The 26887-nt window shown below is 42.1% G+C and overlaps 2 protein-coding genes across 2 annotated transcripts; both read right to left on the reverse strand.

Moving 5' to 3' along the window:
- Positions 1 to 4175: 4175 nt before the first annotated feature.
- Positions 4176 to 8638, reverse strand: TXNIP (thioredoxin interacting protein). Its single transcript, XM_058309609.1, has 8 exons — positions 7864 to 8638; positions 7277 to 7349; positions 7015 to 7162; positions 6693 to 6795; positions 6276 to 6532; positions 6028 to 6184; positions 5762 to 5913; positions 4176 to 5624 (listed from the first exon to the last, which is right to left on the reverse strand). The coding sequence occupies exons 1-8, from the start codon at positions 8111 to 8113 to the stop codon at positions 5589 to 5591; spliced, it is 1176 nt and encodes a 391-aa protein (XP_058165592.1). The 5' UTR covers positions 8114 to 8638; the 3' UTR covers positions 4176 to 5588.
- Positions 8639 to 19325: 10687 nt separating this feature from the next.
- Positions 19326 to 23870, reverse strand: HJV (hemojuvelin BMP co-receptor). The gene is given in 5 exon segments (XM_004480485.5): positions 19326 to 20232; positions 20234 to 20787; positions 21245 to 21807; positions 22181 to 22367; positions 23655 to 23870. Coding segments are annotated over 4 exon segments (1284 nt in total). The 5' UTR covers positions 22284 to 22367; positions 23655 to 23870; the 3' UTR covers positions 19326 to 20168.
- Positions 23871 to 26887: the final 3017 nt, after the last annotated feature.

Here is a 26887-nt window from a genome sequence, read left to right on the forward strand (position 1 = left end):
GCTTCCAATGAATCAAATTCCGTTTCCAAGAGTTGGGGGCCAAGGGGTGTATGAGGTTGCAGGAGAGTTTAGCTCTCTCCTGTAGGTCAGTTTGGGGACCTAAAACTGCAGAGAAGGCTCTGGGTACCACTGACAGGGCTGTACCCTTCACAAGTGGTAGAAAAGGAGCCATTAGATCATGCCCAACTGCCCTTTTCCTGATCTTCAGGGATACAGAGCTAAAAACAATTTGTGGTCTGGAATGGAAACCAAAGTTTCTCAAGGTTGGAAGGAGAGGCAAGCATGAAAGACAGGGAATAGAGAGAACTGGTAGAACAGAAGATAAAGGATTAACCATGAGTCTAGACAGATGAAGTCAGAATTTATACAGGTGGGATGGATGGGGGGGGGGTCTTTTAGCCACAGGACCATATAAGGGAAGCACAGTTCTCACACCCTCTGAACCTTCCCTGTCCCCAGCAACTGAAATCCTCCCTCTGTCCATCTGTCCAAGAGGTTAAAAATATCAAAGCTGGGCACCCAACCAGACATTTCCAAGAATCTGTTTACTGACCATTTGATTGACTTCATAGAGGGAGTCAGCTCCATCACCCAACAAGTAATGAGAATGGACTTTGCTTGGCATCCCAGAACTCAGGGCACATGGGATTCGCAATCCTGTCCCCATGTTCTCCTTGCCCTCCTCCTTCTCCCATCATTCTGTTGCCCGCTGATGACCAATCAATTGGCAGTCAGAAAAATCCCAGGCTTCAGAAACTGTTCCTTTTTTCTCCTTGCATAACAGGCCCAGCAGAGTATAGGGTAGGGCCAAACCAAGGGAAAAACCAGGACAGGACAAAAATAGTCTAAATATGCTAAATAGGGATTCCTCAATGGGCTCATCTCCTGACTTTTGTGCTGCTCAGTCCAATCCACCTCAGGGAAAACAAAACTGAGATGCAATACCTTAGAATAAGGACTCAGAGTTCTTTGTCGTGTCATGTTGCATTCCTCAGTTTATGTTTCAAAATGATACAGAGCTTTTCTCTAGAGTTGTATACTGAAAAGTTAAGAAAGCTCAATTAGTTTCCAGAAGCTGACAGGGTTACTCCAGAGGCCTGTGAAGCACCCTTAGAGCATGGAAGAAAAACCTCCTGCTCCCAGAGCTATACCATGAGATGCTGGGGGTGTGCAGAGGGCTCCTCCTGGCATGGAGCAGCAGCCTCAGTAGTGACTTCTTCTCCCCTGCCACAATTAACTCCAGGCTGAATAAGCTTCTCTGCAGTGGCCTCTTTTCCAGATTCTTGTTTTGTTCTTCCTACACGGCAAGAGAATCAAGGGAAGCAAAGAGAGATTGCCTTAACTATGATAGGTTGGAGAGGAAGAGCAATCTTTGGGAAGCACCTGAAAGTGAATTCTTCAAGGTAGTGGTGAGGGGAGGGTACATATCCTTTTTAAATTTTAGATAGCAAGTACTTACTTGCCATTGCTCTAACATTTCACATATGTTATCTCAACACTCAAAACCATCTTCAGAGGTAGGCAATATTGTTATCACTATTTGCAAATGAACAAACTAGCACAGAGAGGTTAAACTAGTTGCCCAAGGTCAAACAGCTGGTTAAGTGGTAGAAATGGAATTTGAATTTAGATAGTTTGGCTCTAGGGTCAACATGCTGAACTACTACACTATACTATTTCTCCTTAACAGTAGAGGAAAGCTAATTCCCGAACTTTTTCCAGGCTATAGATTCATCTAGTGTGCCAGGACCTGCAACCCTGGACCTAAAATCATCTCTGAGAGGGAATTTTTCAGCTCAGAAATAGGGGTGGAAATGGGGCCAGAATAGAGAAGGGAATTCAAGCTTCTGGTCTTCCAGTCCAGAATTATTGAGGTCAGAAGAGTTGGGGCAGAAACTGATCTTTGGAGGGTCAGTGAAATATTTTCCTTATCTACCCATGGTAGGTAGATTCTCTTAAATTATCTATCTTATGGTAGCTAGATCCTCTTCTAGGAGGGGTGGTCAGTGGTTGCTGAAAGAACCGGACACGGTTCACTCCACCCTCCTTCACGCCCTTCAGCTCCTAGGTGATTGTTTCTTGCTGACCATGAGCTTGATCAGATCACTCTCCACACTTTTCACTCCCAGTGCCTCAGCCCAGGTTGGAGGTTTGTGTTTCAGTCTGTTAATTCTTGTTAATTTTATTTTCTCTAGTTCTTTTTTTTTTTTTTTTTTCCTGTTTTCTCTCAGATCTTTCTATACCAGTTGGGCCTAATGAATAAATGATACTCAGAACTGGATCTTATCTGATGGCTGACTTGTAGGTTACAGCTTTTTAACAATTAAAAGTCATCTGAGAAGAGCATGGGAAAGGAAGACCCAAAATATTCACTCACTTAGTGGGGAAACGGCTGTACTAGTACAGGGAAGTGTACGGTACTTGAGCCAGCCGGTATGCAGAAAAGCTCCTGGGGTGGGGTTTAGACGTTGTGTATAAAAGGGAAAAGGAAGTACTATAGTCTTTTGTGCCCTAAGGGAGGGATGGGTTTCCCCTAGAACAGCTATAGCTGCCTACTTCCTTCCTCAGATTTTGCTGCACTGTTCAGTATGCTAATCACTAGACACCCCAGGCTATTAAAATTATTTATACCAAACAAAATTTAATATTCAGTTCAAGTCACAATAGCCACAATTCAGAGCTTAATAGCCACATGTAGCGAGTAGCTATCCTATTGGACAATGCAGATATAGAATACCATCTCCATTATTGTAGCAAGTTCTGTTGAACACAGCTGAATTAAGAGTTTTAGAGGTATAAGGAGAGGATACATTTGTGCTGGTCCTTCCAGGATCAAATCTTTAACATTTGATTTGAAGTATCCATTATCCATCCTCTCTCCCCCCTCCCCTTCTCATATCATGTACTGGTAGTTGAGGCTGTTTGCATAAACAACCAGGCTCCTGAGCTCCATCCCTTTGTCCAGTCCTCTGGCATGCTCTTGTCCTTGCTCCACCCCTTCAGTCCCTGGAAAACAAGCTGCAGAAAAAACTTTTCCACCAACTTTGACCTAGTTTCCTGGTCACAAATTCATTGGGGGGGAGGGGAGGGGGAAAGCGGGGAGCTACTGGATTCTTGAATAGGTGAGAAAGGGAGGAGCAGAGGTAAGCATTTAGGTGAGAGTCCCCCTGGCAACAGGAAGAGCTAGAGATTGACAGTTGGGTAATGAAAAACCGGGAGAGACCGAGAGCCAGTAGAAGGCAATAGAGTTACTGAGAATGAAAGACAAGTGGAAACTGAAATGGAACAGCATCTTTTCAACTTCACATTCTACTCAATTCACCTCTACTTTATGTAGAACATCGAGTAGTCTGATGTTTGGAATTAGTACGTGGAGGTGCACACAAGTGCTGACCCCCAATAAGGGCCAGGACTAGATTTGTCTCTAAGGTTTCAGAAACCAGAAAGTCCATTGGCCTCTGCCATCTCAGGGTTTTTCACTCTAGACACCCCTTTAAGAATAATAAAAACGATTTCAATTAAGAGGTGGAAGTGTGGTATAACCCTGCAAGGAAGAAATAGCAACTGCAGAAGCATATCCTAAGGGAAGTGGGTGGGGTTGAACATTCAGGAAACATTTACTGAGCTATGATTATGTGCCTCAATAGGAACTGTGCTAGGAATTGCATGAATAAGAAAAAACAGCACTTGCCTTCAAGGAATTTAGTACTTCTAACTCTAAACTATTAAGTTCTGAATAACTAGCCTATCAACCAGATTTACCCTAAAAAGAAACCCTGATAAAACCAAATTATGAAAAAGGGAACCATGATCCTTTCCTTCCAAATCCCCTCACAAACCTTGTTTCCCGATTTCAAAAGCTCAAACACTTCAACTTGAGGGAATTTAGTAATATTAGCCATGGATAGAGAAAATTAGTTTGGACCACTGAATTGATAGTTTAGTGGATCCTGTGACAGTTTTCAGTGAAGGAAAATCAAATGTAGAACAAATTCCTTCCCTCTTCATCACCCTCTCTATCCCCACACTCTGAATGCCTTCTCTTGGGTTATCAGGGAGCATCCTCTCCACACAGTTTTCAATAATGTGAACTGTGAACTTCAGGGAGAAGATTCTTCAGGTATACCCCTCTTCCTAATAACTTCTCCAAGACCATCACAGACAAGAAGAAAACATTTTTGCCATTAACAATTTTTATTTTTATTTTATTTTTTACAAAGAATACCCCTACTTGGGGAGAAAATATATCTGGTTAAGTACAAAATATAGTTTTTATCATACAAAAAGATACATTTTTTTTCTTTATAAAAACACAAAAACAAAGCCACCTTCAGCCCTCATACTTTCTGGCTGTGTAATTCTAAGAAAAGGCTGGAGCTCAGTGCTCTGACACAGGACCGCGAACAACAAAGTGCTATGGCTGAGGATGATTGACCAAGTGCTAGGGGGGCTACAGTGAGAGAGGGGTGGTCTATGACCCCATCTCCAACACCAGACAGGAAAGGGTCTGGGGGTTTTTGTGAGGACCTGCCCTCTGGTTTCTCATGGCAGTGTTCAGAGGCTCTGATGACAGTGTTAAGGACACCATGATCTAGAGCCCCTCCTTGGGTTTGGAGAAGTCAGTGGGCAAGGCTGACAGCAGCAATCCTCACGTGATTAGAGTCAGAATGACTTAATTATGTACACTGGGACAAAGTCTCAGAAGTAAAAACAGCAACACTTTTTTCTTTTTGTCATTGTGCTTGCCCTTAGAGACATAGTAGACCAGTTTCAGCTTACATTTGAGATGGAAAAACAAAAAGCTTGACAGGAACTAAAGTGCTAAGAACATCACCTTAGAATTAATTCCAAGGAGTCACATGAAAATAAAAACACTCTCCCATATGAAAATATTTGCAAGAGAACACAGTTCAAAAAGCTCTAAAAATGGCTTTTAAGACATTTGGCGAGGCATATAACCACTGTTTCAAGCCAGGTTAAAGTACATTCTGAGCCAAGACAACTTAGAGCTTCTTTCCTTTAATTTATCACAGGAGAAGCTCTCTCCACAGGCCTCATCAAATTAGCCGTGGATTTTTTTTTTCTGATAGTAAGTGTATACAAAGGGCAACACTGATCTTAAGAACCTCCTTTTCCCCAGTTTTGGCCACAATTTCTCCTTTTCATTTTCCTAGTTTACTAAAGCAGCTCTGCTCCACATATGGCACAAAAGTTCAAGGTCTGATGTTGTAACAACCTACAATCCCCTCCACAAAAAGTTTGGGGAGACTAGGCCAAGGACCATTTCTACACCTGACTCACAACTACTGAAAATGCCTCAATTTTCAAAGAGATTTGAAAAAATGGGATGGACCTGAGTTCTTCTGATGTGTCTTTAAACCATCCAGCAAACACCCCTATTATCACACTGGCACACTGGGCACAGGCCCAGGAGGTTGCCTGCTGACGACCTCCCACATTGATGAGTCAGAGGCTAGGGTGGACCCACATCCCACTGTAGAGACTGCTGAGTCTCTGGAAAAGTGAGAGTCCAGAAAGAGAGGTGGAAAGGAACAAGTAGGTATAGTTGCTGCTTTTCTTTCACACGCTCACTGCACATTGTTGTTGAGGATGCAGGGATCCACCTTTGAGGAAGAAAGAAGAGATTATTTTAGTTCGGATGAGAACCAAAATGAGCAACACAGTTTAGTAATCCCTCTGAATCAACACCCTATATAGAAACCTTAAGACAAAATATAGTGGTAAAAATGATGATTCTCACCTCAGTATAGGTAGGTGGTGGCATGAACTTGAACTCAGGAGCATACATAAAAATTGGGCTGTCTTGAGAGCCATCCACATCATCTAGCAGAGGTGTGGTGGGGCTCTCCAAACGGTGATCTTCAGGAATGATATCCATATAACAAGGAGGAGCTAGAAAAAAAAATAGGGGGAGATAAGCAGCCTGGCCAAGAAATGACTACCCATCACAATTTCCAAACCCAAGCAAGCCAGAAGGGGAAAGCAAAGACATTTGGTCTGGCTCACCTTCTGGGGTATCAGGGATGTTTAGATCTACCCAACTCATTTCGGAGCTGGTTCGGCTGGCCATGCTGGACGTCCGGCTGCTCAGACCTGACCTGCTGCCAATGACCAGAGGCAGGTCAAGAATAACTTTCTTGGAGCCAGGGACAGTAACATAGATCTATGAATGAAATTGAAAATATGTTAGACTAGAGGGTCTGGGAGAAGAGACTGCTGTAATTCCTCTTCTAGAACCACCCCCACACACTCACCAGTAAGGAGTATTCAACTCGAAGGATGTTGCAGCCCAGGATGGAAGGCCTGATTTTCTGTACCCGAAGGCTCTTCCCACGCCATGACGCACATGTGCCTGAGATGATATGATTGCCTCTGACTGATGATAACTTCTGTGTCAGCACCTTGGTTTGACCGTTGGCAAGGTAAGTGTGGCGGGCTACAATGGCAGCTTTGGGGACCACGATGCGGGAACATGTATTCTCAAAGTCAGCATGGATGGAAATCTCATCACCTAGCAATGAGAAAAACGAAAATTTATTAACTGATACTCAGTACAGTTAATGACTTTTCTGCTTCCTCTCTCCCTGCCCCCCCCCCCCAACATCCACTTTGCCTCCAAAGTAGTAGTTCCTGTTATTATAAGTATGTCACTTTAGGAACTGTATTTTTACCTTCACAAAATCCTTTTCTGTCAATTCGGGCTGAGACAGACACCTGTCCATCAGGAATGAACATGCAGGAAACTTTCTTCTCCTTTTTAGCAGACACAGGTGCCTATGTAGAATGGGGAAAAAAAAAAAAGGTGCTTTGTGAATTTCTACAGCTCTTTCCCCAGCCTTTCTTTTCTTTTCACACCTTACCCAGAGGAGGAAGCTTTTCCTCCCACCTCGTGACGAGGACTTTTTTCCCTGAGGTACACTTCAGTCTAATGCTCAAAATACCTCAATTCATCACCCGAGACCCAGAGGAATAGAATCTTAAAATGAAGCTCACCATTAAATCAGGGGTATTGACATCCACTAGATCCATCACTTCGAAGTTTTTCTTTGTTTCTTGTGTTGGCTGGCTGGGACGATCAAGGAAAGCCTTCACCCAGTAATCTACACACCCGTATTTTCCTTTGAAGGATGTTCCCAAAGGCCTATGTTAACAAAAAGGACACGATTAATTTTAAAGTGCTCACCAAGAACAGTACATGATCATAGAAAAGATTTTTATATCAAAGGATTTAAAGGTGTGCACAGCTGATACCTACCCCTGAGGAAGCTCAAAGCTGAACTTGTACTCATATTTGTTTCCAGGTCTCATGATCACCATTTCATTCTCAGCTGAAGGGAGAGACAAATGAGCATCCATTAGGTTTCTCCTTACACTTACAAATGCATCTGTGTGATAAGAAAGGCTTGCACCGCATGTGAGAGTAGTGTCATATCCCCAATTTTCACCCCTTATGTTCTTAAATGAAAAAATGCTGATGCATTCTTGGCTGCAGAAAGTTGCAAAGCCCTGTAATACTCAAAACCTCAACCAGGACAGTTAAACTACTATCATCTCTAACAGAAAGCAAGCAGAGAGTAAGCAGCCTTATGCATGGAGAAATCCTTGAAGAGCTGTGGCAGCTCCCCCCAGAATCACCTTAGGACATTCTTTTTGGGCGAGGGGAGAGAGGGTGCTGGCAAATGAACCACCTCAGCAACTTTGGGTATTTAGTACAGGTTTCACTTATTCATTATACCCCTTTTCTTCTCTAATCCACTTTCACCCTCCACACCCTGCTTAACAAATACCCAACCTGGGCCACTCCCTCAGGGGCAGAAGTGGAGTGGAGAGTGGTTTTCTCACCTGTCGGCTGGTCTTCCAGGAGGAGCGTGTCTTCGAAGCGCAGGTACTCCAAGGTCTGCTTGCACTGCTGGGATCCTTGCATCCAGAGGACCTTGGCCACGCCGCAAGCCAGGATCCGGACGGCTTTGATTCGAGTCACTTCGCACACCTCCACGATCACCCGGCCAGCCACCTTCTCCCCGCTGCCGTACACCTTTTCGGGGTCGTTAAAGGCCACCTCAAAAGACTTGATCTTCTTGAACATCACCATGGCTGGACGGACTGGGCTCAACAGTTACAAGCCGAAAACTAACCCACTAACTCAAGACCAAGGAGGACTCTTGGCAGGGAACTAAATTATTTCACTCTTCCTAAGGAAGGAGGGTGTCTTCAAGTAGGTTGGGCTTTAAAACAAAATACGAAGGCTTAAAGAAACCCACAAACGACTTACTCTCACCTAGTAAAATTTCGGAAAGATGTCAGAAAAATTAAGCTATCGGTAACGCTAAAAGATTTCAAGAGAAAAGATCAGCTTTCTTCTCAATAGCTGGAGCGCTCCAAACCTCCCTCAGCACACCTCTGTCGGAGAAAACAGAAGGCTTCCACAAGGAGCCGGAAACTGCTCTATATAGTAGCAGCTCCAGGCAGGGCCAAGAGAGCGCTGGGCCGGAGGCTCGTGCTGCCCTCGTGCACAGACCTCCCATTGGCTGCCCGTCCCTTGTTTACCAGGAGCCCGACCAATCAGCGAGGGCGCAGAGCGCGTGGACACGGTATGCTCCTGCCGGGGAAAATGGTTGAGGCGCACCGCGGCCTGGGAGGGAGGCGGGGGTGAAGGGGGCGGAGGGGGCAGAGGAGCGGCTTCCCTTGCGGCCAATGGGAGGCGGGCCCGGCTGACCCTCAAACCTATCCAAGGGCGAGCGGCCGTCGGAGGGAGGGCGCGGATGCTTGCTGTTCGGCAGCGGTGTTTTGAGGTAAAGGGAAAATGTGCTTATGAGGGAATTTCGTTCCTAACGTTAGCCAGGGCGATTAATTTAGAGGCACCCGCTTATTCCAGGCTCTCAAATCTCAAGTCCCGTGAAAGACAATCCCTTCGCCCCAAATAAACTTCAGGATTGGGGCGGAGGGCAGGAAGAGGTGGTGGTGCTGTTTAGAATGGGCCCCTTTGTACTTCTTTCTCCGCATCTCTATGTAAAAAAATAAAAATAAAAATCCTGCTGTCTCTGAAGGAAAGAAGAACTTGTCACAGTTTTAAACCTCTCTTCAGTCCGCATTTGTAAAGCGGGTGTGCGGGACTCCGGTCCGCCTGCTCCCTCCCCTGAAAAGCCCTCGGGGTTCTGGGGCTGTGTGTGTGCGCTGGTACCCACCCCCTGTACCCTTTTTTCTGTTCTCTCTGTTCTTTGGAACGGAAATAGTAAGGGTGTGTTTACATCCTGTTGCTTATCCCCTCGTCTCTTCAGTTTGTACCTGCAGAGTTGGGGAACACTTTGACTGTGTTCCCATTTACCTCATTGCCTCTTTAGTAAGGTGTGTCCTTAAGACTCGTTATCTCCCTTTCCTCCTCCCAAAAAGACCAGAAAAAAGAATGCTTCGCGCATTTCATTCTTTGACTTTACGTCTGTCTTCATTCCTTTTCCAGTTCATTCAGTCCAATGTACATCCATAAATTCCCCCAAAACGCCTCACAGCCTACAAGTTCAGGAAAGTTCTCATAACCAAAGTGTAAGTGGAGAGATGGCTGTATCCTGTTTGAAGGAAGACCTTCCCTGTCTTTTAAATTTATTTCCTAAGCACTTTAGAAATCAGGGAAAATGGAAAGAGAAGAAAAAAAGGTCACCAGGACACTATTAAAGCTAAAAGGGACTTAGTCTCTTCATTCTTCTCTGTTGGTTTTATTTGGCTGTCAGATGGGTTTTCCCCTAGCTGGCCAGGAGATACCTTAGGAGCTGAATCCTTAGAAATTACTCATAAATGTAATAAGAGAAACTTGTATACAGAGGTTCAGGGATTCTCTCTCCTTTGATTTCTGAGCTCCTCCCATATTTGTATTGGGATATGCAGAAGATGATTACCTCACTTCCATCCTGAAAAGAGGAAGAAAATGTCCCCAAGATTGAGGTGGGAAAGTGAAGAGAAGCATTAGAGTATATGGATATCCTACCCTCTCGGCCAAAAGAAGTCTTATTTATTGCTGTCATGATCATTTCTTCTTACTCATACACCTTGCCTGGGTTGACACCCTAAGGCTAACAAGATATAACTCAGCCCTGGTATTAAGCAAGCTCAAGTAATCAGGCATCATGACTCTTGTTGTTGGGAAAAACAAAAAAACAAGCCGGTGCCAATCCCCAGGAACAAAGAGGGGAACATGTTGATCCTTAGGGTGTGAAAATTTGAAGTGGCACCTTGTTCTAGAAAGTTAACCAACTAGTAAGTGTGGGGTGTTTTCGGTTGGTCAGTAATAACGATTGAGTTATTGGGAGCAGAGCAGGTGTGACTCTTACTAAGATAATTTTGCAAATTCAAAAATCATGCCTTCTCGGAGAATTTCCGGTTTGATGGATATGAAAGTGTACATAATTATGAAAAGAACATCAAAATATTTACAAAGAAATACATGAATCAATATTGTTTAACAGTGTTATATGTACATAAATTTTGAGAGGATGGGAGGCGAGGTGGGTAGAGATGATTAGGGTGGTGTAATTTGGGATATCTTGGAGAGAAGGAAACCCTGTTGTTTATTTGGGCACATGTATAAAGTGCCAAGTTTTTTAGTTTTATAAAAAATTCTACAATTCTCATCTTGCTCTCAAACTCTCTCTGGCTTCTGGCTTCTGTTTTTTTCTTTCCTTCCCATTTTGCAGAGATCAGTACAGACCCCTTGTTTACTCTATGTTATGCCTGGTTTCCCTCCAATGCCAAAAAACTATTTAGTTTTGGCAGCAGCTGCAGCCTACCAGGCCTGTAGCCAAGGCATGTTCTGAAATGGAGCCCTTCTGGAGAAGGTTGTTTACAACCTTTCACCTTATAACCTGGTATTTTGATAAAAATCTGCCCCCCTGATTCTTCTTTCTAAATTCCCTGGTTGAAGGAAGAAAAACTCTTGTATAACGCCTGTCCTGAAAACAGACTTGCAGCGTGCCGAAAACGGGAGGGCACAGGAGGAACAGCAAGTAGGGCGAAATCCAGGAGCTGTGCAAGTTAGATCATCTTTACCGGTCCTCACTTCCCTCCAAGTGCCAATTGGAAACCAAGAGATGACTGTTACTTGTTTGCTTTACTGTATGTGGGTAGTTGAGTAAAGTCAAAGCTTTCAGGGAGGAAAGTTCCCTCAGCACTCTCCTGCCAGTCAGAGACAAGTTCCTAGTTGCATTTCTCTTTTCTTTAACCTCTGGCCTGACAAACATTTAGAACTCTAAAGACTCATAGTTCCCAGTGCAAAACAAACCCCTCTCGTTGTCCTTTTAATAACTGCTGCCCCCTCCACTCTGTAAACTTCCCTTTTACCTTGTTCCCTGCTGTCCTTTTCCATTTTTTCCCTAAGGAAATGTTAGTTTAGAGGCAAATAAAGGTTTGAATAGGAGTGTAGACTTTGAGACTAAGAATTGTGTACATGGTTTTAAGACATAGATGAATAAGAATGTATTAATATTTGTATAGCATCTTAGACTGAAAAATGACTTTTTAAATAATTGCCATTTATTGAGTGTATATAATGGACCAAGTTCTTTACCTAAGCATCTCATGATGTTTTATTTATAAGGCTATCTTTTTTCAGAAAGGATTTAAGGTTAGATTATTTAATTTAATTCTTCCAATCACCCTGTGACTCAGAGCTGATTAAGTCAGGTTCAGAAGGGTTAAGTAACTTGCCCAAGGTCACAGAGCTTATAAGTAGAACAATATCTTTAACCCCAATCTGTCTGAAGTATATACTCTTTTACTGTGTTTTCCTGTCTCTCAGTGAGTGTTTTAACACACAATATTTTTTTCCATCTTCACAATAGTCCTGTAAAATATTCAGGGTATTGCACTCTTAGAATTTTAGAGCTAGAAAGAACTCTTGAGTTTTTTTTTCTTTTAACATTTTAAAATGTCCCCCTGCTCTTTTTTTTTTTTTTTTTTTGGTAAAGTGACTTTCTCTAGGACACCCAGCTAGTAGCTGGTAGAGCCACAACCCAAAACCAGGACTCTTGATACTTACAGTTGTCTCTATGACGCTTTTTGAGGACTCTTTTTTTTTTTAGTTTAGCTTTAATTATTAAAAATATTCATCTGGGAACCCACATTTCATGTTTTTCTACTATGCTGAGGAAAGAATGGAGGTCTAGATAGTATCTAATTTAGGGAGACAAGAATGGGAGAGGGGCTGAATTAACTTGTTCAGTTCACATTTTAGATATTTCTTAGTTTCCCTTATCCATAGTAAAAAAGAAAAAAACCTTCCTTCCTCACAGTTTCACCCCATATATTTTCTTCCTTTTAATGTTAAATTTCTTAAGAGAATAACTTATACTAGCTTTCTGTGTTGACTGGACTTGTCCTTTGTAGTTTCGCTTCTGCTAACTCTGAGATGGTTTACTTCAGGGTTTCCAGAGCAAACCAGAATAGTTTTTAGACCTTATTCCCTTTGATTTCTATGTAATTTGAAAATTGTCATCTTTTAAAAATTTAAACACTTACCTTGACTTTTGGAATTGGTCTTTTTCTTTGCTAGCGATTCTTTTTTTTTCTCTGCACCCTGAAATCTTTCCTTGACTCTTTCCTTTTCTTACTTTACACTTCGTACTTCAGTTTGCCTATTTATACATCACTCTGTGTAAATGACTTTCAGATCTATACACTACCTCTAGCCTGTTTCCAAAGTTCCAACTGGCCCTTCAAAATCAGCTTGCTCAATAATAAGCTCATAATTTTCACCCTGTGTTCAAACCAATTTCTTCTCCTTCCTTCTTTGTTTCTTTTAATGAAACCATGACTTACATCGCCCATCATCATGACTTAAAGTCCAGGAATTCTCTTTGATTTCTTTCCTCTCTGACACTCCCTGCATCCAATCAACTGCCAAATTCTGTAGAGCCCATCTTTCCAGTGTTTCTGGAATCTGTCTTCTGTTTCTTACTCCATTGCTACCACTCTGATTTATGCCCTTATTCCTTTTGCCTAGTTTATTTTAATAGCTTTTAGTTGATCTTCCTGTTGTATAATCTATAGACCAAGATTGGATGAATCTAACAAAAATTAAGTTCCTGCTGTTCCTGTGATGCTCCAGGACCCATTGTTTACTGAATTAAATACAAATGCTTCAATCTGGCATTTAAAGCTTTCATAAAATGGCCTTAGCCACAGTTTCCAGTCTCATTTCCCACTACTTCCTCTTGAATGTACCCTATATCTCAGCCAAACCTGAGTACTCAGTGTTCTCCCAATGTATCCTCTGCCTTTGTGCCTTTGCTCATGCTTTTCTCTCTACCTGGAATGTCTGACCTTTCTTCCCCATCTCTTCTATTTGAAATTTTCTACCCCTCTTGAGGAAAAAGTGACATTTCCTCTCTGAAGCCTTTCCTGCTTCCCAATCCTTGCAACCAAATATAATTTAGTTCTCCTTTGAATACTTTATAGCATGTTGTTTATATTTCTCATACAACACTTATATTGTGCCATGTGTAAATTGTCTTTTCTCTCCTAATGATTTCCTAGAGAGCAGCAACTATGTCCTTTTTTATCTTTGTATTCTTCATTGTAACTAGTAGAGTATACTTCACAGTGTAAATATATTATTAAATATAAATTGAAATGAAAGATTGGGGTGTGTCTCTGGAGTAGAATATGCTACTCACTCAGAACCTGGTTTTATTCTTATCATTGTTGAACTTTAAAACCTCAACCTCAGTCCCTTTTGCTGTACTCTGACATACATAACCCTTCCCTCCTCAAAGCTTATGGCTCAATAATGTATCAGAGCAAGGGAGCGAGGTAGTGAGAGGTGATGGTTGGTTTTTCTGTAAGAGAAAATTGGACTGTGTTGATGTTTATAAGTAAAAAAGGAGATGGGACAGTGTGTGCTTAGCCCAACTTCCCCTTTTCTGAGAAATTCTTTTTTTACACAATTTGGGAATCTAGTTTGCTCAGGCTTGCCACCCAGTGGGAAGATACATGTACTGTCAAGATTCTTAGTCTAAGACTTGTCTCAAACCCTCATAAGCTTTTCTGAGACAGGAAACTTTGACCCAGACCCCTGTGAGTGGTGAAGATGATTCTTCCCTTATAAGAAGGAGCAGAGGAAGTAAATTTGGTGTTCATGACTGAGAGGAAGACTATATACTAAACTGGTTTCTGCTTTTTATCCAGACTGACAATTTTCTTTGTGAATAGCGTTTACAGTTCATACAGAGCTACATACATGTGTGCTAGAAAGCAATTGGTCGAACATTTGAGTCCTACCAGGTAGGCAGACAGGTATTATGATGTCTTATTTTGCAGAAGAGAATATTGGAAATACAGAGAGCTTAAGTGACTTGCCTAAGGTCACTCAACGAGGACAGAATTCCAGATCATCTGACTTACGTTTCAAATATCTTTCCACTACTGCCTTCACTGCCCCTTAAAAACAATATACTCTCTTTTGTAAAACTCTCTGATTTCTTCAAGCAGATTTAATTCCATCTCCTTTGTATTCCTATAGCATGTCGGACATACTTCTCTATGTTATGAATATTAATCATTTATCTTACAATTTTCTGTGTTTTTTTTTTGTCTATTTCTTCCCACTAAACTGAGCTCCCCAAAGATAGGCCCCTTGTCTCTTATGGCCTGGCATAGTTTAGGTTCTTCAAAAATTCTAAAGAAAGGTTAAAATCAATATAGGAGTAAATCAATAGGGTTATTTTAGCTTGATGAGCTAATGTGTAGCATATGTGGACCTTAGAATCCTTCTGGTTTTGGTTTCTTCTCCAACCCTGATGGCATTCCCTGCAGGGAAGTGACCCCTATAAAGAGACAATAATACCATAGCAGAACACTTTCTGTTTCAGATGTTGTCATTTTTATCAAAGGGCCTTTCAATTCTTGGCTGGGGTGAGGTGGGCTGGGAGGGCAGGATGAAGAGTCTGATTAATCTAAATTTTTAAAAAATCTGACTTAAACAGTTAGAGAAAGGAAGGAGCAAAAGAAAAATGCTGTATCAAAGACAGATGAAACCCTTTCTTTAAAAAACATTAAAAAATAAAAATAAAAAACATTTAAGCTCTTTGAACCAACAGCAGAGAATTAGTCCAAAATAACCCTGCAGTGGAGGCAGAATCTAATTATCCTTTCTGGTTTCCCTTTCACATTCTCAAAGCCCACCCTCCATTTATATACAAGCTTTATCTCAGGAAACATATGTAACTTACTTCTTCCTATTAATTGTTGTGAAGATGATGAATAATTTGGTTTGGGAGTAGGCAAAAAATTTGAGGAAGACCTTTTTATTTTCTAATGTTCTGCCCTCTGTTCTTCCTTAGTGCTGGTCCAGTTTCCTGGCACTGATTTTGAAAAACACAATTACTGGGTCATGGGTATTATCTCTGTTTCCTTGAGAAGAAATGTAGGAAGGAACTTATCATGAAATGTATAGGGTGGGGAGGGAGTTGGAAGGTGCTGGGTTGATTTGAGAAGCAATTGAGGTTACCATAAATTTATGAAGGGGAGAAGCTTAGAACTAACCAAGGTGGAAATACTTCTCCTTTTAAAAGCAAAATAATGTAACATAATAGAGTTAAAAATAAAATAATATTAAATGCTTTTGCAAAAAACAAACAAAAAACCCAGCAGTCTGGATCCCTGTACCAAGGCAGTCTTAAAATTCTTTCAGCTTTTTCATCTGTTAGTGACTTCATATTTTTTAATGATTTGGTCTTTCTTTTATTTCTTAATTTATAAATATTAGATACATCTTCTGTATTTTGGTTATAGTAATTGAGATTTTAGCTCTCCTACAGCACTCTATCCCCACCTTTTCTTCCCCCTTACCTCATCCTCCTAATAAAATTATATAACAATTTTGGCTAAATCAATAGTCTGTGTGTACATTATTATCACTGTGTAAATAATATCCATCGTGGAGTCAAATAATGTATTTTGATTATTTCATGTCTCAAACTTTTGTCATGAAATAATTTTCTCATTTAAACAGTTTAATTTACTCTTCAATTTATTTCTGAAGTAGGCCATCAGTTTTGTCAGTTCTGTCAAATGCCTATTATTTTTTTTTCCCCAAGTGGCTAACATATCAGATCATCTAGCAAATTACCATTTTTTCCCCTTTTCTAGCCCTGGTGAGGACATGTAATTTTTTTAGTCACTAGCGCCACCTGCTGACAATTGTAGAGTGGAAAGACACGTTTTCATGCTCTGACTTTGAGAATGACGGTCCGGAGGAAGGACTATGATTCTTGTGATAGGAATATAGGAGAGAATATAAAATCATTAAACATTGTTTTTCCTTTTTCCCATCATGCTCTTCTGAGTTTTTCTAAAAGAAGGGATGCCTTGACTATACTCTTCCTTTTCAAGCTATGATCATTCTAAGCACTTTGCCTCTTATTTGATCCACCAAAGGTAGAGGAAAAAGTGGGCCACCAATTTTAGAATTACATTTTTATTGAGAGATAACTGACATATGATAAACTGCACATATTGAATGTAAGTAATTTCATGAATTTCATCAATATAACATGAAACCCCTGCCAGTCAAAATAATGAACATGTCCCCATCACTCACCAAAGTTTCTTCCTGCCTTTTTGTAAACCATCTCTCCCTCCTCTGCCCATTCCCAGGTAACCACTATAGATGTTTTTATAATTATATAAAAATGGGAGCAAATAGTGCATGCTCTTTTTTGTTTGACTTTTTTTCTCTTGCATCATTTATGCTGTTGTGTGTATCAGTAGTTTGTTTCATTTTACTGCTGAATCATACTCCATTGTATGGATTTACCACACTTTGTGTATCCATTTTTGGTTATCACAAATAAAGCTCCTATGAACATTTTTGGGTGTACACGTTATCATTTCTGTTAGGTCAGTAAATAGGAGTAGAATATCTAGATTGTATGTTAAGTGTGATCTTGACTTTTTTTTAAATTTTCTTTTTTGGGGGGAGGTACTGGGGCCAGGAATTGAACCTGGGACCTTGTATGTGAGAAGCAGGTGCTCAACAACTGAGCTACACCAGCTATCATGCTCTTGGCTTTTTAAGAAACTGCCGAACTGTTTTACAAAGCTGTTGTATCATTTTATATTCCCAACATTATATAAGATCTCTGCATCCTTGTCATCACTTGAAGTCAGTCTTTTTCATTTTAGCCACACCAGTAGGTATGTAGTTTTTTTGTTGTAGAAATTCCAGTTTTACAGAAAAATCATACAGAAAATAGTTCCAATTTACTTTTAACACCTTGCTTTAATGTGGTGAGCTTGTTACAATTGATGAAAGAATATTATAATTGTACTATTAAATATAGTCCACAGTTTATATTAGCATTCACTGTTTGTGTTGTACAGTCCTTTGTGTTTTTTGTTTTTATTTTTGCTTTTGTTTTTTATTCTGGTAACATATACAATCTAAATTCCCTTTCAGATTTAGCCACATTCAAATTTCAAATTTATCCACATTCTGGGAAGTGGACTTGCTTCTCATGTATGAGGTCCTGGGTTGAATCCCTGGTACCTCCTAAAACAAAAATAAATATATATTTCAGTGCTGTTAATTATATTCAAAATGTTGTGATACCGTCACCATGATCCATTACCAAAATTGTGGTTTTAATTTGTTTTCCCCTAAGGATTAATGATATTGAGCATCTTTTCACATGTTTATTTTGAGCTATCCACTTTTAAAAACCCCATTTTTAAGAGGCTGACCCTAAGTCTGGTTAAAGGAAGCAATGTTATATGACAGTTACCATTTTAGACTCTCATTCACCAGCTGGCTATGAAATTCTTCTTAATTAACTTGAAAATTCTCACATCCGAGGGGAAAAATTACTCTTCTGAGTTAAAGGAATGAGTATAAAAAGCAGCTTCTTAAAAAATGTATTTTGAGTTTAAAAAAACAACAACAACGTATGTTATCTATAAAAGAAGGGACAACCCTGGATTCCCCCCTTTTTTTCTTCCACATTGTTGTTACTAGATTAGCTAAAGGTCATTTCAGAAAGCATAGAGACTGCTTTGAAGGAATGGCAGGACTGTGGCCTTCAGAGGAGGTGGAGAAAAGGAAATAGGGGATGTATAATTGCAGAAGAAATTTGAAATGGCAGACCAGATAAGACACCCTCTCTGGTAAGCACTGGCCAGTGTACATATGTGTTCGGGAGAGTTTTGTGGGGTGGGCAGGACTGAGAGGAGAGGGGGAAGATGATAGTAAGTACTTAATTAGATCAGGGAAGGGAGCCCCTTGGTAATGGAATAATTGATAGGAGAGGACAAGGAGACTGAGACCAGAAATGGGTAAGATACTGAAGATAAAAGTTCTCTCTTTCATGGTTTTTTGTTCAGTATAGTACTGTTACTTTAGAATGTCCCACACTGGGATAGCTTCTCTTCTCAATCTTCTCTTCTTCAAACTGGGTTCCTTTGGGCTTTTTTCCCTCTTCCCAACTCTCTCCTTTCAACTTCGTATAGGTAAGGCAAAAAGTAGTTTAGTCATTAAAAAAAAAAAAAAAGGTAGCTCTGTGGTGGCATCTACCACTTTAACCCGGCCCCCCCCCCCAGTTCCACAACCAGAATCTTCAATGACTCTCTTTGTCTGGCAACATACTAAAGTGGTTAAGAGTTCAGGCTGTGGATCCAGCCTGCCTGGATTCAGATTTTGGCTCTGCCACTTATTAGCTGTGTGACTTTGTGCAAGTCTATACCTCCATTTCCTCACATGAAAAATAGACATAAGATTACTACCTTCCTTAGATAGTTGTTGTGAAGACTAAATGAATTGATATTTAAAAAGTGTTTAAAGGGCGCGGATGTGGCTCAAGCAGTTGAGTGCTTGCTTCCCACATGGGAGGTCCTGGGTTTGGTTCCCAGTGCCTCCTGAAAAAAACAAAAACAATAAGCAAAACATGAAAAAACAACTCTGGGAAGTCAATATGGCTCAGTGGTTGAGCACTGGCTTCCCACATACCAGGTCCCGGGTTCAAGCCCAGCTCCCAGTACCTCAAAAAAAAAAATTGTATAGAATATTGCTTGACAGATTTTGAGCACTCAAAAACTGTTGGCTATTAATCAAATTTAAAACTTTTGGCCACACTTTCAAGGCACTTTATAATCTGGCCTCTGCCCATCTAACCTATCCATTACTCTGTGTCTTCTTCATTTGAATCTTGCTGTTTTCCTCACTGCATCACAAATCTGTATAACTCTGGATGGCTGCCTTTGCCTGAAAGGTCCTTAACAATCCAAATCCTCCCCAGCTTTCCAAGCTCACTTCAAATCCCCAGTCCTTTATAACATTTTATGACTTTTTATTACTTCACTTCTCATAACCATCTTCTCAGTACTATAGAATTTAGCAAATAATTACACACTCATCATTTTTTCATGTGATCAGTTTTTGTCTCTCCAGCAACCTGTAAATTCCCGGAAGGCAAGGACAAAATCTGATACTTTTGGGCACTTTCAGTGGACTGAACATATTGCCTTTATTCCATTTCTGGCATCTGTAATGAGATCCAACACAGGCAACAGAGAAGGGTGTGGAGAGCTCATAGCTTTAATGATAGATTAGTTGGGGGGTGAGGATAGCTTTTCTCCTATCTATGCCATTCTCCAAAGGTAGAGACTCCCTTCACCTAAGATCCACTTTTAAACCAAGAAGGGCACACCTAGCCCACATATTGCCATCAAATAGACTTCTTTCCCTAATCATTCCCTCACCTCTCTACTTTCCAGGAGAAAATAATGTTAGATCTTTAATTTCTTATGGATAATGAGCATTCCTTGCTCTTTCAGTTCCTTCCTCTCAGCAGTATCAATACTTAGGTTTCCTACTAAATGTCACGATCCCCAAAACCTCTCAGCTTTAGGTGTAATCTTAGGAGTAGATGAACTGGAACAATTTGCTTACTATCCAGGGTCTAGGAAAATTGGTGAAAAGCCCATCAAGCAGTCTGGAATGCAGAAACCTTGCCCAGAATCCTTATCCTGTGACCATTTCAACCCTGGACTGCAGCCTCATGACTCTGGATAAATGTCATTGTTTTAAGTGTCTCCTAGTCTCCATTGTCTCTTCAATCCCCATTCCCCAGATTATTCTCAAACTAGTCATGGGATCACTGGCCTAGTTATCAAATGCAAAGGCACATAGCAGAGAGCCCAGAAAGGAATGGAACTAGGAGGGTTGCTGAGGAGAGGAACCCCGGCATCTGAGGGGAAAAGGTGCAGCTTCTCTAAGTCTGGCAGGAAGACTCGGGCATCCTCCAGAGCTGCCTGAGCTGCCACAGTAAAGTTGGGGTCACCAGAGATTAATACATCAAAGACACAGGAATGAAAGTAAGCATCTTCAACTGGCAACCCTTCCTTGCACAGCTGTCTGGCAGTGTCAATGGTTATAGCTCCCCGGCGATTGCGCTCTGATCGAGAGAGTCGCTGACTTGGGGGGCACCCCCCCACACAAAGCTGCAGGTCCTGCTCAGCTGAGAAGGCCCTAGCCACGTCCTCAGCTACCTTGATGGAGAAGGATAGCTGCCTAGCTGTCTGACGAATGATTATGGTTGTGCCAATATAGGCAGCTCGGATCTCCACATGGCTCCCAGGGTCAGTAGTTTGAATGGACAAACTTGAGCCTCCGGGCCGGTCACCTCCATTGATAGAACCATCTTCAAAAGCTGCAGGAAGATTGTCCACTTCAGCCTGGTAGACCTTCTGATCAATGCATTCTTGCATGTTCTTAAAAATGATGGTGAGCTGTGAGGGCCAGAGGGAAAATAGTTTATTAGGAATCTGATCCAACCTGAAGTGCAAGGCTTATCGTGCCCCTCACTCCTTGATCCCTTTTCCTATGCTCCAGTATCACCTCATCCCTACTCAACCCTTCTCTCTCCTTTTTGGTCTCAGTCTCAACTTCCATAAGAGAAGGAAGTTTCTTTCTGAAACTCCTCAACCTGGGGTTCCTCAGCTCTTCTCTCCTCAACTTTCTCTTCAGTGTTTTCTGTGTCTGAGTGAAATTCTCATCAGGGGAAAGTAATTTACAGGATCAAGTGTTTGGTAGAAGGGCCGTGACCCAAGATGGGAGAGTGGTCGAGGAAGAACAGGAATAGGAAGCGTTGTGGTGGAATAGTGGGGATGGGGAGGGCGCTTGACCCCGGGGCGATCAAGGGAGGATCTCTTGAGGTGGGTTGGGAGGAGCAATTGAGGCCCTGACCTTCCGGGTGGTGGTGGCGTTGGCCCCAGATGCCACGGGGGAGCTCGTGGCCTGGACGAAAAGAAAGTCGTTATCCAGCAGGGGCCAGGCTCCTTGAACACGGCACGTGTGAAAGTGGTGATAGAAGCTGCGCACGTGAGGGTCTCCGAAGGAGGCGCAGTGCAAGAAGCCCGGGGGACGGCCGTGAAGCCGGGAAAACCGGCCTTCGTAGTCACAGGGGTCCGGGGCTGGGGGTCCGGAGGAGCGAGCGGGGCCGGCGCCTGGAAGCGCGGGGCCCCGGGGCGGGGGCGGGGCCGTGGGGCCCTGGCGGGAGCAGTTGTGCTGAATCATCAGGTCTTCGATACCGTGCACCGCCGAGTGGAAGGCCAGGTCCCCGCGGCAGGTGCGGGCGGTGCGCCGAGTGCAGAGCGCGTAGGAGCGGAGGGCACGGCAGAGGCCGCCGGAGCCCACCCTTCCACCCCGGCCTCCTCCTCGAAGTGCTTCCGGTGAACCCCCTCCTCTCAGACTCAGGGTGGACGACACATACTCAGCGTTGCAGCGGAGGATCTTGCATTGAGAATGAGCTGAGGACCGAGAGAGGCTCGTGAGATCATCTCCAGATCCTCGCACCAACCGTCTCCTCATAACTCTCCCAAATCTCATTAGGGGATTTCAGCCTAAAACCCAAGTGAGGGCCTTCTCCAGTCCCCAGCCCCATAGTTTTGCCCATATTTTTCAGTCGTATGCGATCCCGCTAGATCTCTTCTCCCTGTCGACCAAGGGCTTCCCCAATGCCCTTCCCCCAGTTGAGTGGGAAATAAAGAAAGACCTAAGAGTGGAGAGTGACTGGGACTCCTCGGCACCCATCTCGTCCTACCCATACATGCGCACATGCCCTCCCTTACAAAGCAGCCTACCCTCTGCATTTCCCCAAACCCTTCCCTGGCCCTTCCTTACCATGTCCACAGAGGAGCAGCAGGAGAGTGAGAGTGCTTAGAGTTGGGGGACTGCCATGGGGGGACCGGGGACAAGGGGACTGGCCTGGATCCCCCATACCCATCCAACCAGGTCCCCCCAGGCTCCGGCTCTTTCCAGCTGATGACCTTCCTACCTAGTGAATTTTGACCGGTCGTCCTGTAAGGGACTGAAAAAAGAAATTTGGCTGGGCATAGACGAGAGAGAAGAGTTGAAGATTGGTCAGGGTATGTGAAGAGAATTTGGGGAGATCAAGTAAAGCATAAGAAGACAAGTTTGGGGAGAATGGGGCTCCCCGAACTCTAAGTGTGGCTATTTAGCTTCCATGCCCTGCTCCCAGTGGCCACTTTCAGGTCCCTTGTGCAATACCCCTAGCTGGGGGTGGAGGGAAGGGTGAGTGGACTCGGGGTGGGGATCAGGGCAGAGTCCATTGTATTGACCCATCCTGAGCTACCAAATAGCAGAAATGTCAAAAATTGAAGAATCATGGGGATAGGTCAAATTCTGGTCACTCCAGTGGGTTCCCCAATAGAATTAGGATCTGAAAATACTGAGAAACTTGCCTCTTATTTGCTACTTCCCATCAGGAGGGGCTACCCTCCAGGGAGAATTCATTTCTTTTCCTCCTTTGTGTCAGGATTTTCAGCAAGAAGGAGTAAAAGTGGAATGTATGTCCCCTCTCTAGAATATCAGCATTCAAATAAAAAGGGAACCAATCCTTTTATCTGTTCAAGAGAGCAACAATTATAATCCCTCTCTCTTTCATGGAATAAAGGGATGAAAGCCAAGCATGTGAATCAATTTGTTGCTTTCTGAGTCAACAGTTTTTGTATTTTTTTAAACCTGACTGAAGAATCGCTCTTTCCATTAGTCTTCCCTCTGCAAATTCAGAAGTTCTCTGTCCTTCTTTTGATGAGAACAGGGGTTGGGGAGAGGCTAACTCCCTCCTTCTGAACTTCCCTCTCTTGGGGTATGGATATGATGGGGGGAAGAGTCATGCAGGTGGGAGAATAGGATGGAGAGACTAGAATTGTGGGAAGAAATTGCTACAATTCTCCCACCCTTGGGAGCCCAACATGAAGGGCACTGCTAAGAAGTAAGGTAGAAGGGTGTCAGTGACTAATCATCTGAGGTTAAATTTGGCCTTGGGTGAGAAAAACCACAGAAAGGAGGGTGTGGGGAACTCCTCCTAAAACTTTATAGAAGTCTTGAGGTAAGAAGGTAAGGAGGGAGCTAAAACTGCTGGAGGAGAAGGAGGATTAAACTTCAAATGGTCAGAGGCCAGAAGCCAGGAAGAAATGGAGACAGAGGGAGAAATGGAGATTAGGGCACATTGGTATGGGAGAGATCTTAGCTTTTGGAGCAGAGACCCCCAAGTAGGTATCTTTGATTTTATAAAAATCTAACTTCAAATCTAAAAGCTTATTAAAGGAATTGCAATTTCATTTTGACTTACTGTTTCCAGAGGTCAGACATTAATTTGATATCCAATTCTCCAGCCATGACTGCCTACACTGCCGGTTAGCTCCAGCCAGGGTATCTCTTTCTCCATGTCTCTTTCTCCATGTCTTCCTCAGGTCCCCAGCCGGCTGCAATCTCACTGAGGTCAGAGAGCCAGAGAAGCCTTGCTGTGGGGGAAAGGGAGGGTATGCGGCTGGCCAGAGTACTGGACAGCTGGGCAGGGGAGGGAGGTGACTACTGAGTTGACGATTTTAAAAATAGCTAAGTCCAAAATTCCAGCAACGTCGGCGGGGGTAGGGTATGGGAGTAGGAAGAGTGGGGAGTGTAGGAAGATTAGGAATAATACAGAGTATAAGGTGCCAATGGCAGGATAGATGAGAGAGAAACATAAGAGGTAAATCAGATGTCCAATTCCAATTTGTATGGCTGTCTTCACTGCCTACTCCAGGCAGCCCTCCAGCATTCTTGATAATGAGCTCCTGGCCTTGGAAATTATAGTGAGCAATTATGTACATTTCCTTCACCATCCTCATCCCTGCTATATTGAATATTGTATTCAGTTTCTACAGGTAATATCTGGGAGGTCGCTAACTTTAAGTAAAATCCATAGCAGAGGTAGTCACAGCTCCTCCCCCATCTTTGCAGAGTATTTCAGTAGGACTAAAAAAAGCCAGCTGTCTAGAGAAGAAATATGAGCTCTGAGTTGTTTAGGATGAAGTCTTGTTCAGTCCATCCAACTTAGATCCCTGCAGCTGTCTATCCCCCTTCTCTTCCATTTTCATTCCCTTCTCTTGGGCAGCAATTCCCCTTTTCTCCCCATCACCAGCACACAAAAAATATAACCTCTTGAGTTGCTGGGGGTAAAGCCTAGGAAAGGTAAAGAGGAGAAGAATGAATGGGATGGAATTTTGAAGGTTACTAGTCCACAAGGGAGGGGAACAGAGAGGTGAAAATGAGTCTAAAACCTCTAAAATGAGAAACAATAAAATTAATTATTGTAGAGAGAAAAAAACACGTACAAACCCACTCACCCATTAAAAATTAAGAGCAATAAACATGAAACTCTTCAATAAATGTGACAAATAATTAAAAGGTTCTTTGATTCTGTATGATGACCAGTTAAGATAGAAAGAAAATGAAATGAGTTATTAAGAGGAAGAGAGAAAGAAGCAGAATGTCAGAAACAGAGAGACTGACTTGGAGATGTGAACTGAGAGAAAGAGATTCAGAAAGATGTTTTTGTGGAGTAGTGTAATCATGTGACCTTTTATGATATTGCAACCAAAGAATTTAGCCATGCCATGCTTTTGCAGCCATAGGTGTATCTGGGATCATCATAATTTAGTACTTTCCAAATGAAATTAATGCAAGGACTGATTCCAAATAGTGCCAATAAGATGCCTGCATCAATTGGCTCTACATTTAATTCAGAACCTAGAGGCCTGCACAGCATTCTTTATATATGTAGAGAGAGAACTTTAAAATTTAGTTTTCTCTTTACCACATAAGGAGATCACAAAGGGTTTTTTAAAAAAGCAGTTTTATTAAGGTATATTCACATACCATATAATCCATCCAAAGTGTTCAATCAATCAATGGCTTTTAGTGTAATTACAGTGTTGTGCATTCATCACCACAAAAATTTTTAGTACAATTTCATTGCTCCAAAAAGAAAAATTCCACATCCCTTATCTCTTATTTTTTTAGATTTATTTATTTATTTCTACCCCCCTCCCCCATTGTCTGCTCTATGTGTCCATTCGCTATGTGTTCTTCTATGTCCACTTGTATATTTGTCAATAGCACCGGGAATCTTTGTCTCTTTTTTTGTTGCGTCATCTTACTGTGTCAGCTCTTCATGTGTGCAGCACCACTCCTGGGTGGGCTGCACTTTTTTTCGTGTGAGGTGGCTCTCCTTACTGGGCGCACTCCTTGCATGTGGGGCTCCCCTATGTGAGGGACACCCATGTATGGCACAGCATGCCTCGTGCGCGGGCCAGCTCACCACACGGGTCAGGAGGTTTGAACCTTAGACCTCCCATATGGTAGGCGGACGCTCTATCCATTGAGCCAAATCCACTTCCCCACATCCCTTATCAGTCACCTCTAAATCCCTCTATCCTTCCCTTGTCCTTCATAGTCACTAATCTAATTCCATCTTTATAAATTGATTTGTATTTACGTTTTATCAAATGGAATTGTATGCTATCTGGTACTTTGTGTCTGGTTTCTTTCTCTTGATGTTTTTTCCCTGATATTAACATCTTGTAACATATATAACAGTCATTAAGTTTCAAAGAAAAACATTCTTATATATGCAATATTACCCCTATTCATACTTCATATGAGGTTTTGCTATGCTATACTGTCCCATGTTACTTTTTTTAGCTTTCCTCTTAGTAATATACATGACCTTAGTCTTTCCCTTTCAACCCCGTCATACCCATATAATAAATAGCAAAGCTAGTTACAAACACTATGCATTTTCAACTTTTCTATTCTTTTCTAAAGATTAACACACAAGCTTTTTACCAATTCTGCACAAGTTAACCTTCAGCTTTCCATTCTCTAACCTCATTCTGTTTTCTGGTGACTCATATTCTAGTTATTAAGTCTGTGAGCTTACACAATATATTTAGTTTATAATAGCACTATCTACAGTATTTGTCCTTTTGTGTCTTGCTTGCTTCGCTCAACATAATGTCCTCCAGGTTCATCCATGTTATCATATGCTTCATGACTTCATTTTTTCTTATGGCTGCATAATATTCCTTCATATGTGTACACCACAGTTTGTTTATCCATTCATTGGTTGATGGACATCTGGATTGTTTCCATCTTTTGGCAATCATGAATATCAGTGTGCAGAAGTCTGTTCATGTCACTGCTCTCAGTTCTTCTGGGTACATACCCAGTCGTGGTATTGTTGGGTCTGTGGCAAATCTATATTCAACTTCTTTAGGAACTGCCAAACAGTCCTCCACTGTGCTGTACCATTTTATATTCCTACCAACAGTGAATAAGTGTTCTATCTCTCCACATCCTCTCCAACACTTGTAGTGTTCTGTCTTTTTAATAGTGGTCATTCTGATAGGTATGAAATGATACCTCCTTGTAGCTTTGATTTGCATTTTCCTTATCATTAGTGATATTGACATTTTTTGTGTGTTTTTCTGCTATGTGTATTTCTTCTTTGGACACATGTTTATTCAAATCTTTTACCCATTT

The sequence above is a fragment of the Dasypus novemcinctus genome, chromosome 13 (assembly GCF_030445035.2).
Source record: "Dasypus novemcinctus isolate mDasNov1 chromosome 13, mDasNov1.1.hap2, whole genome shotgun sequence".
NCBI classification, from domain to species: Eukaryota; Metazoa; Chordata; class Mammalia; order Cingulata; family Dasypodidae; genus Dasypus; species Dasypus novemcinctus.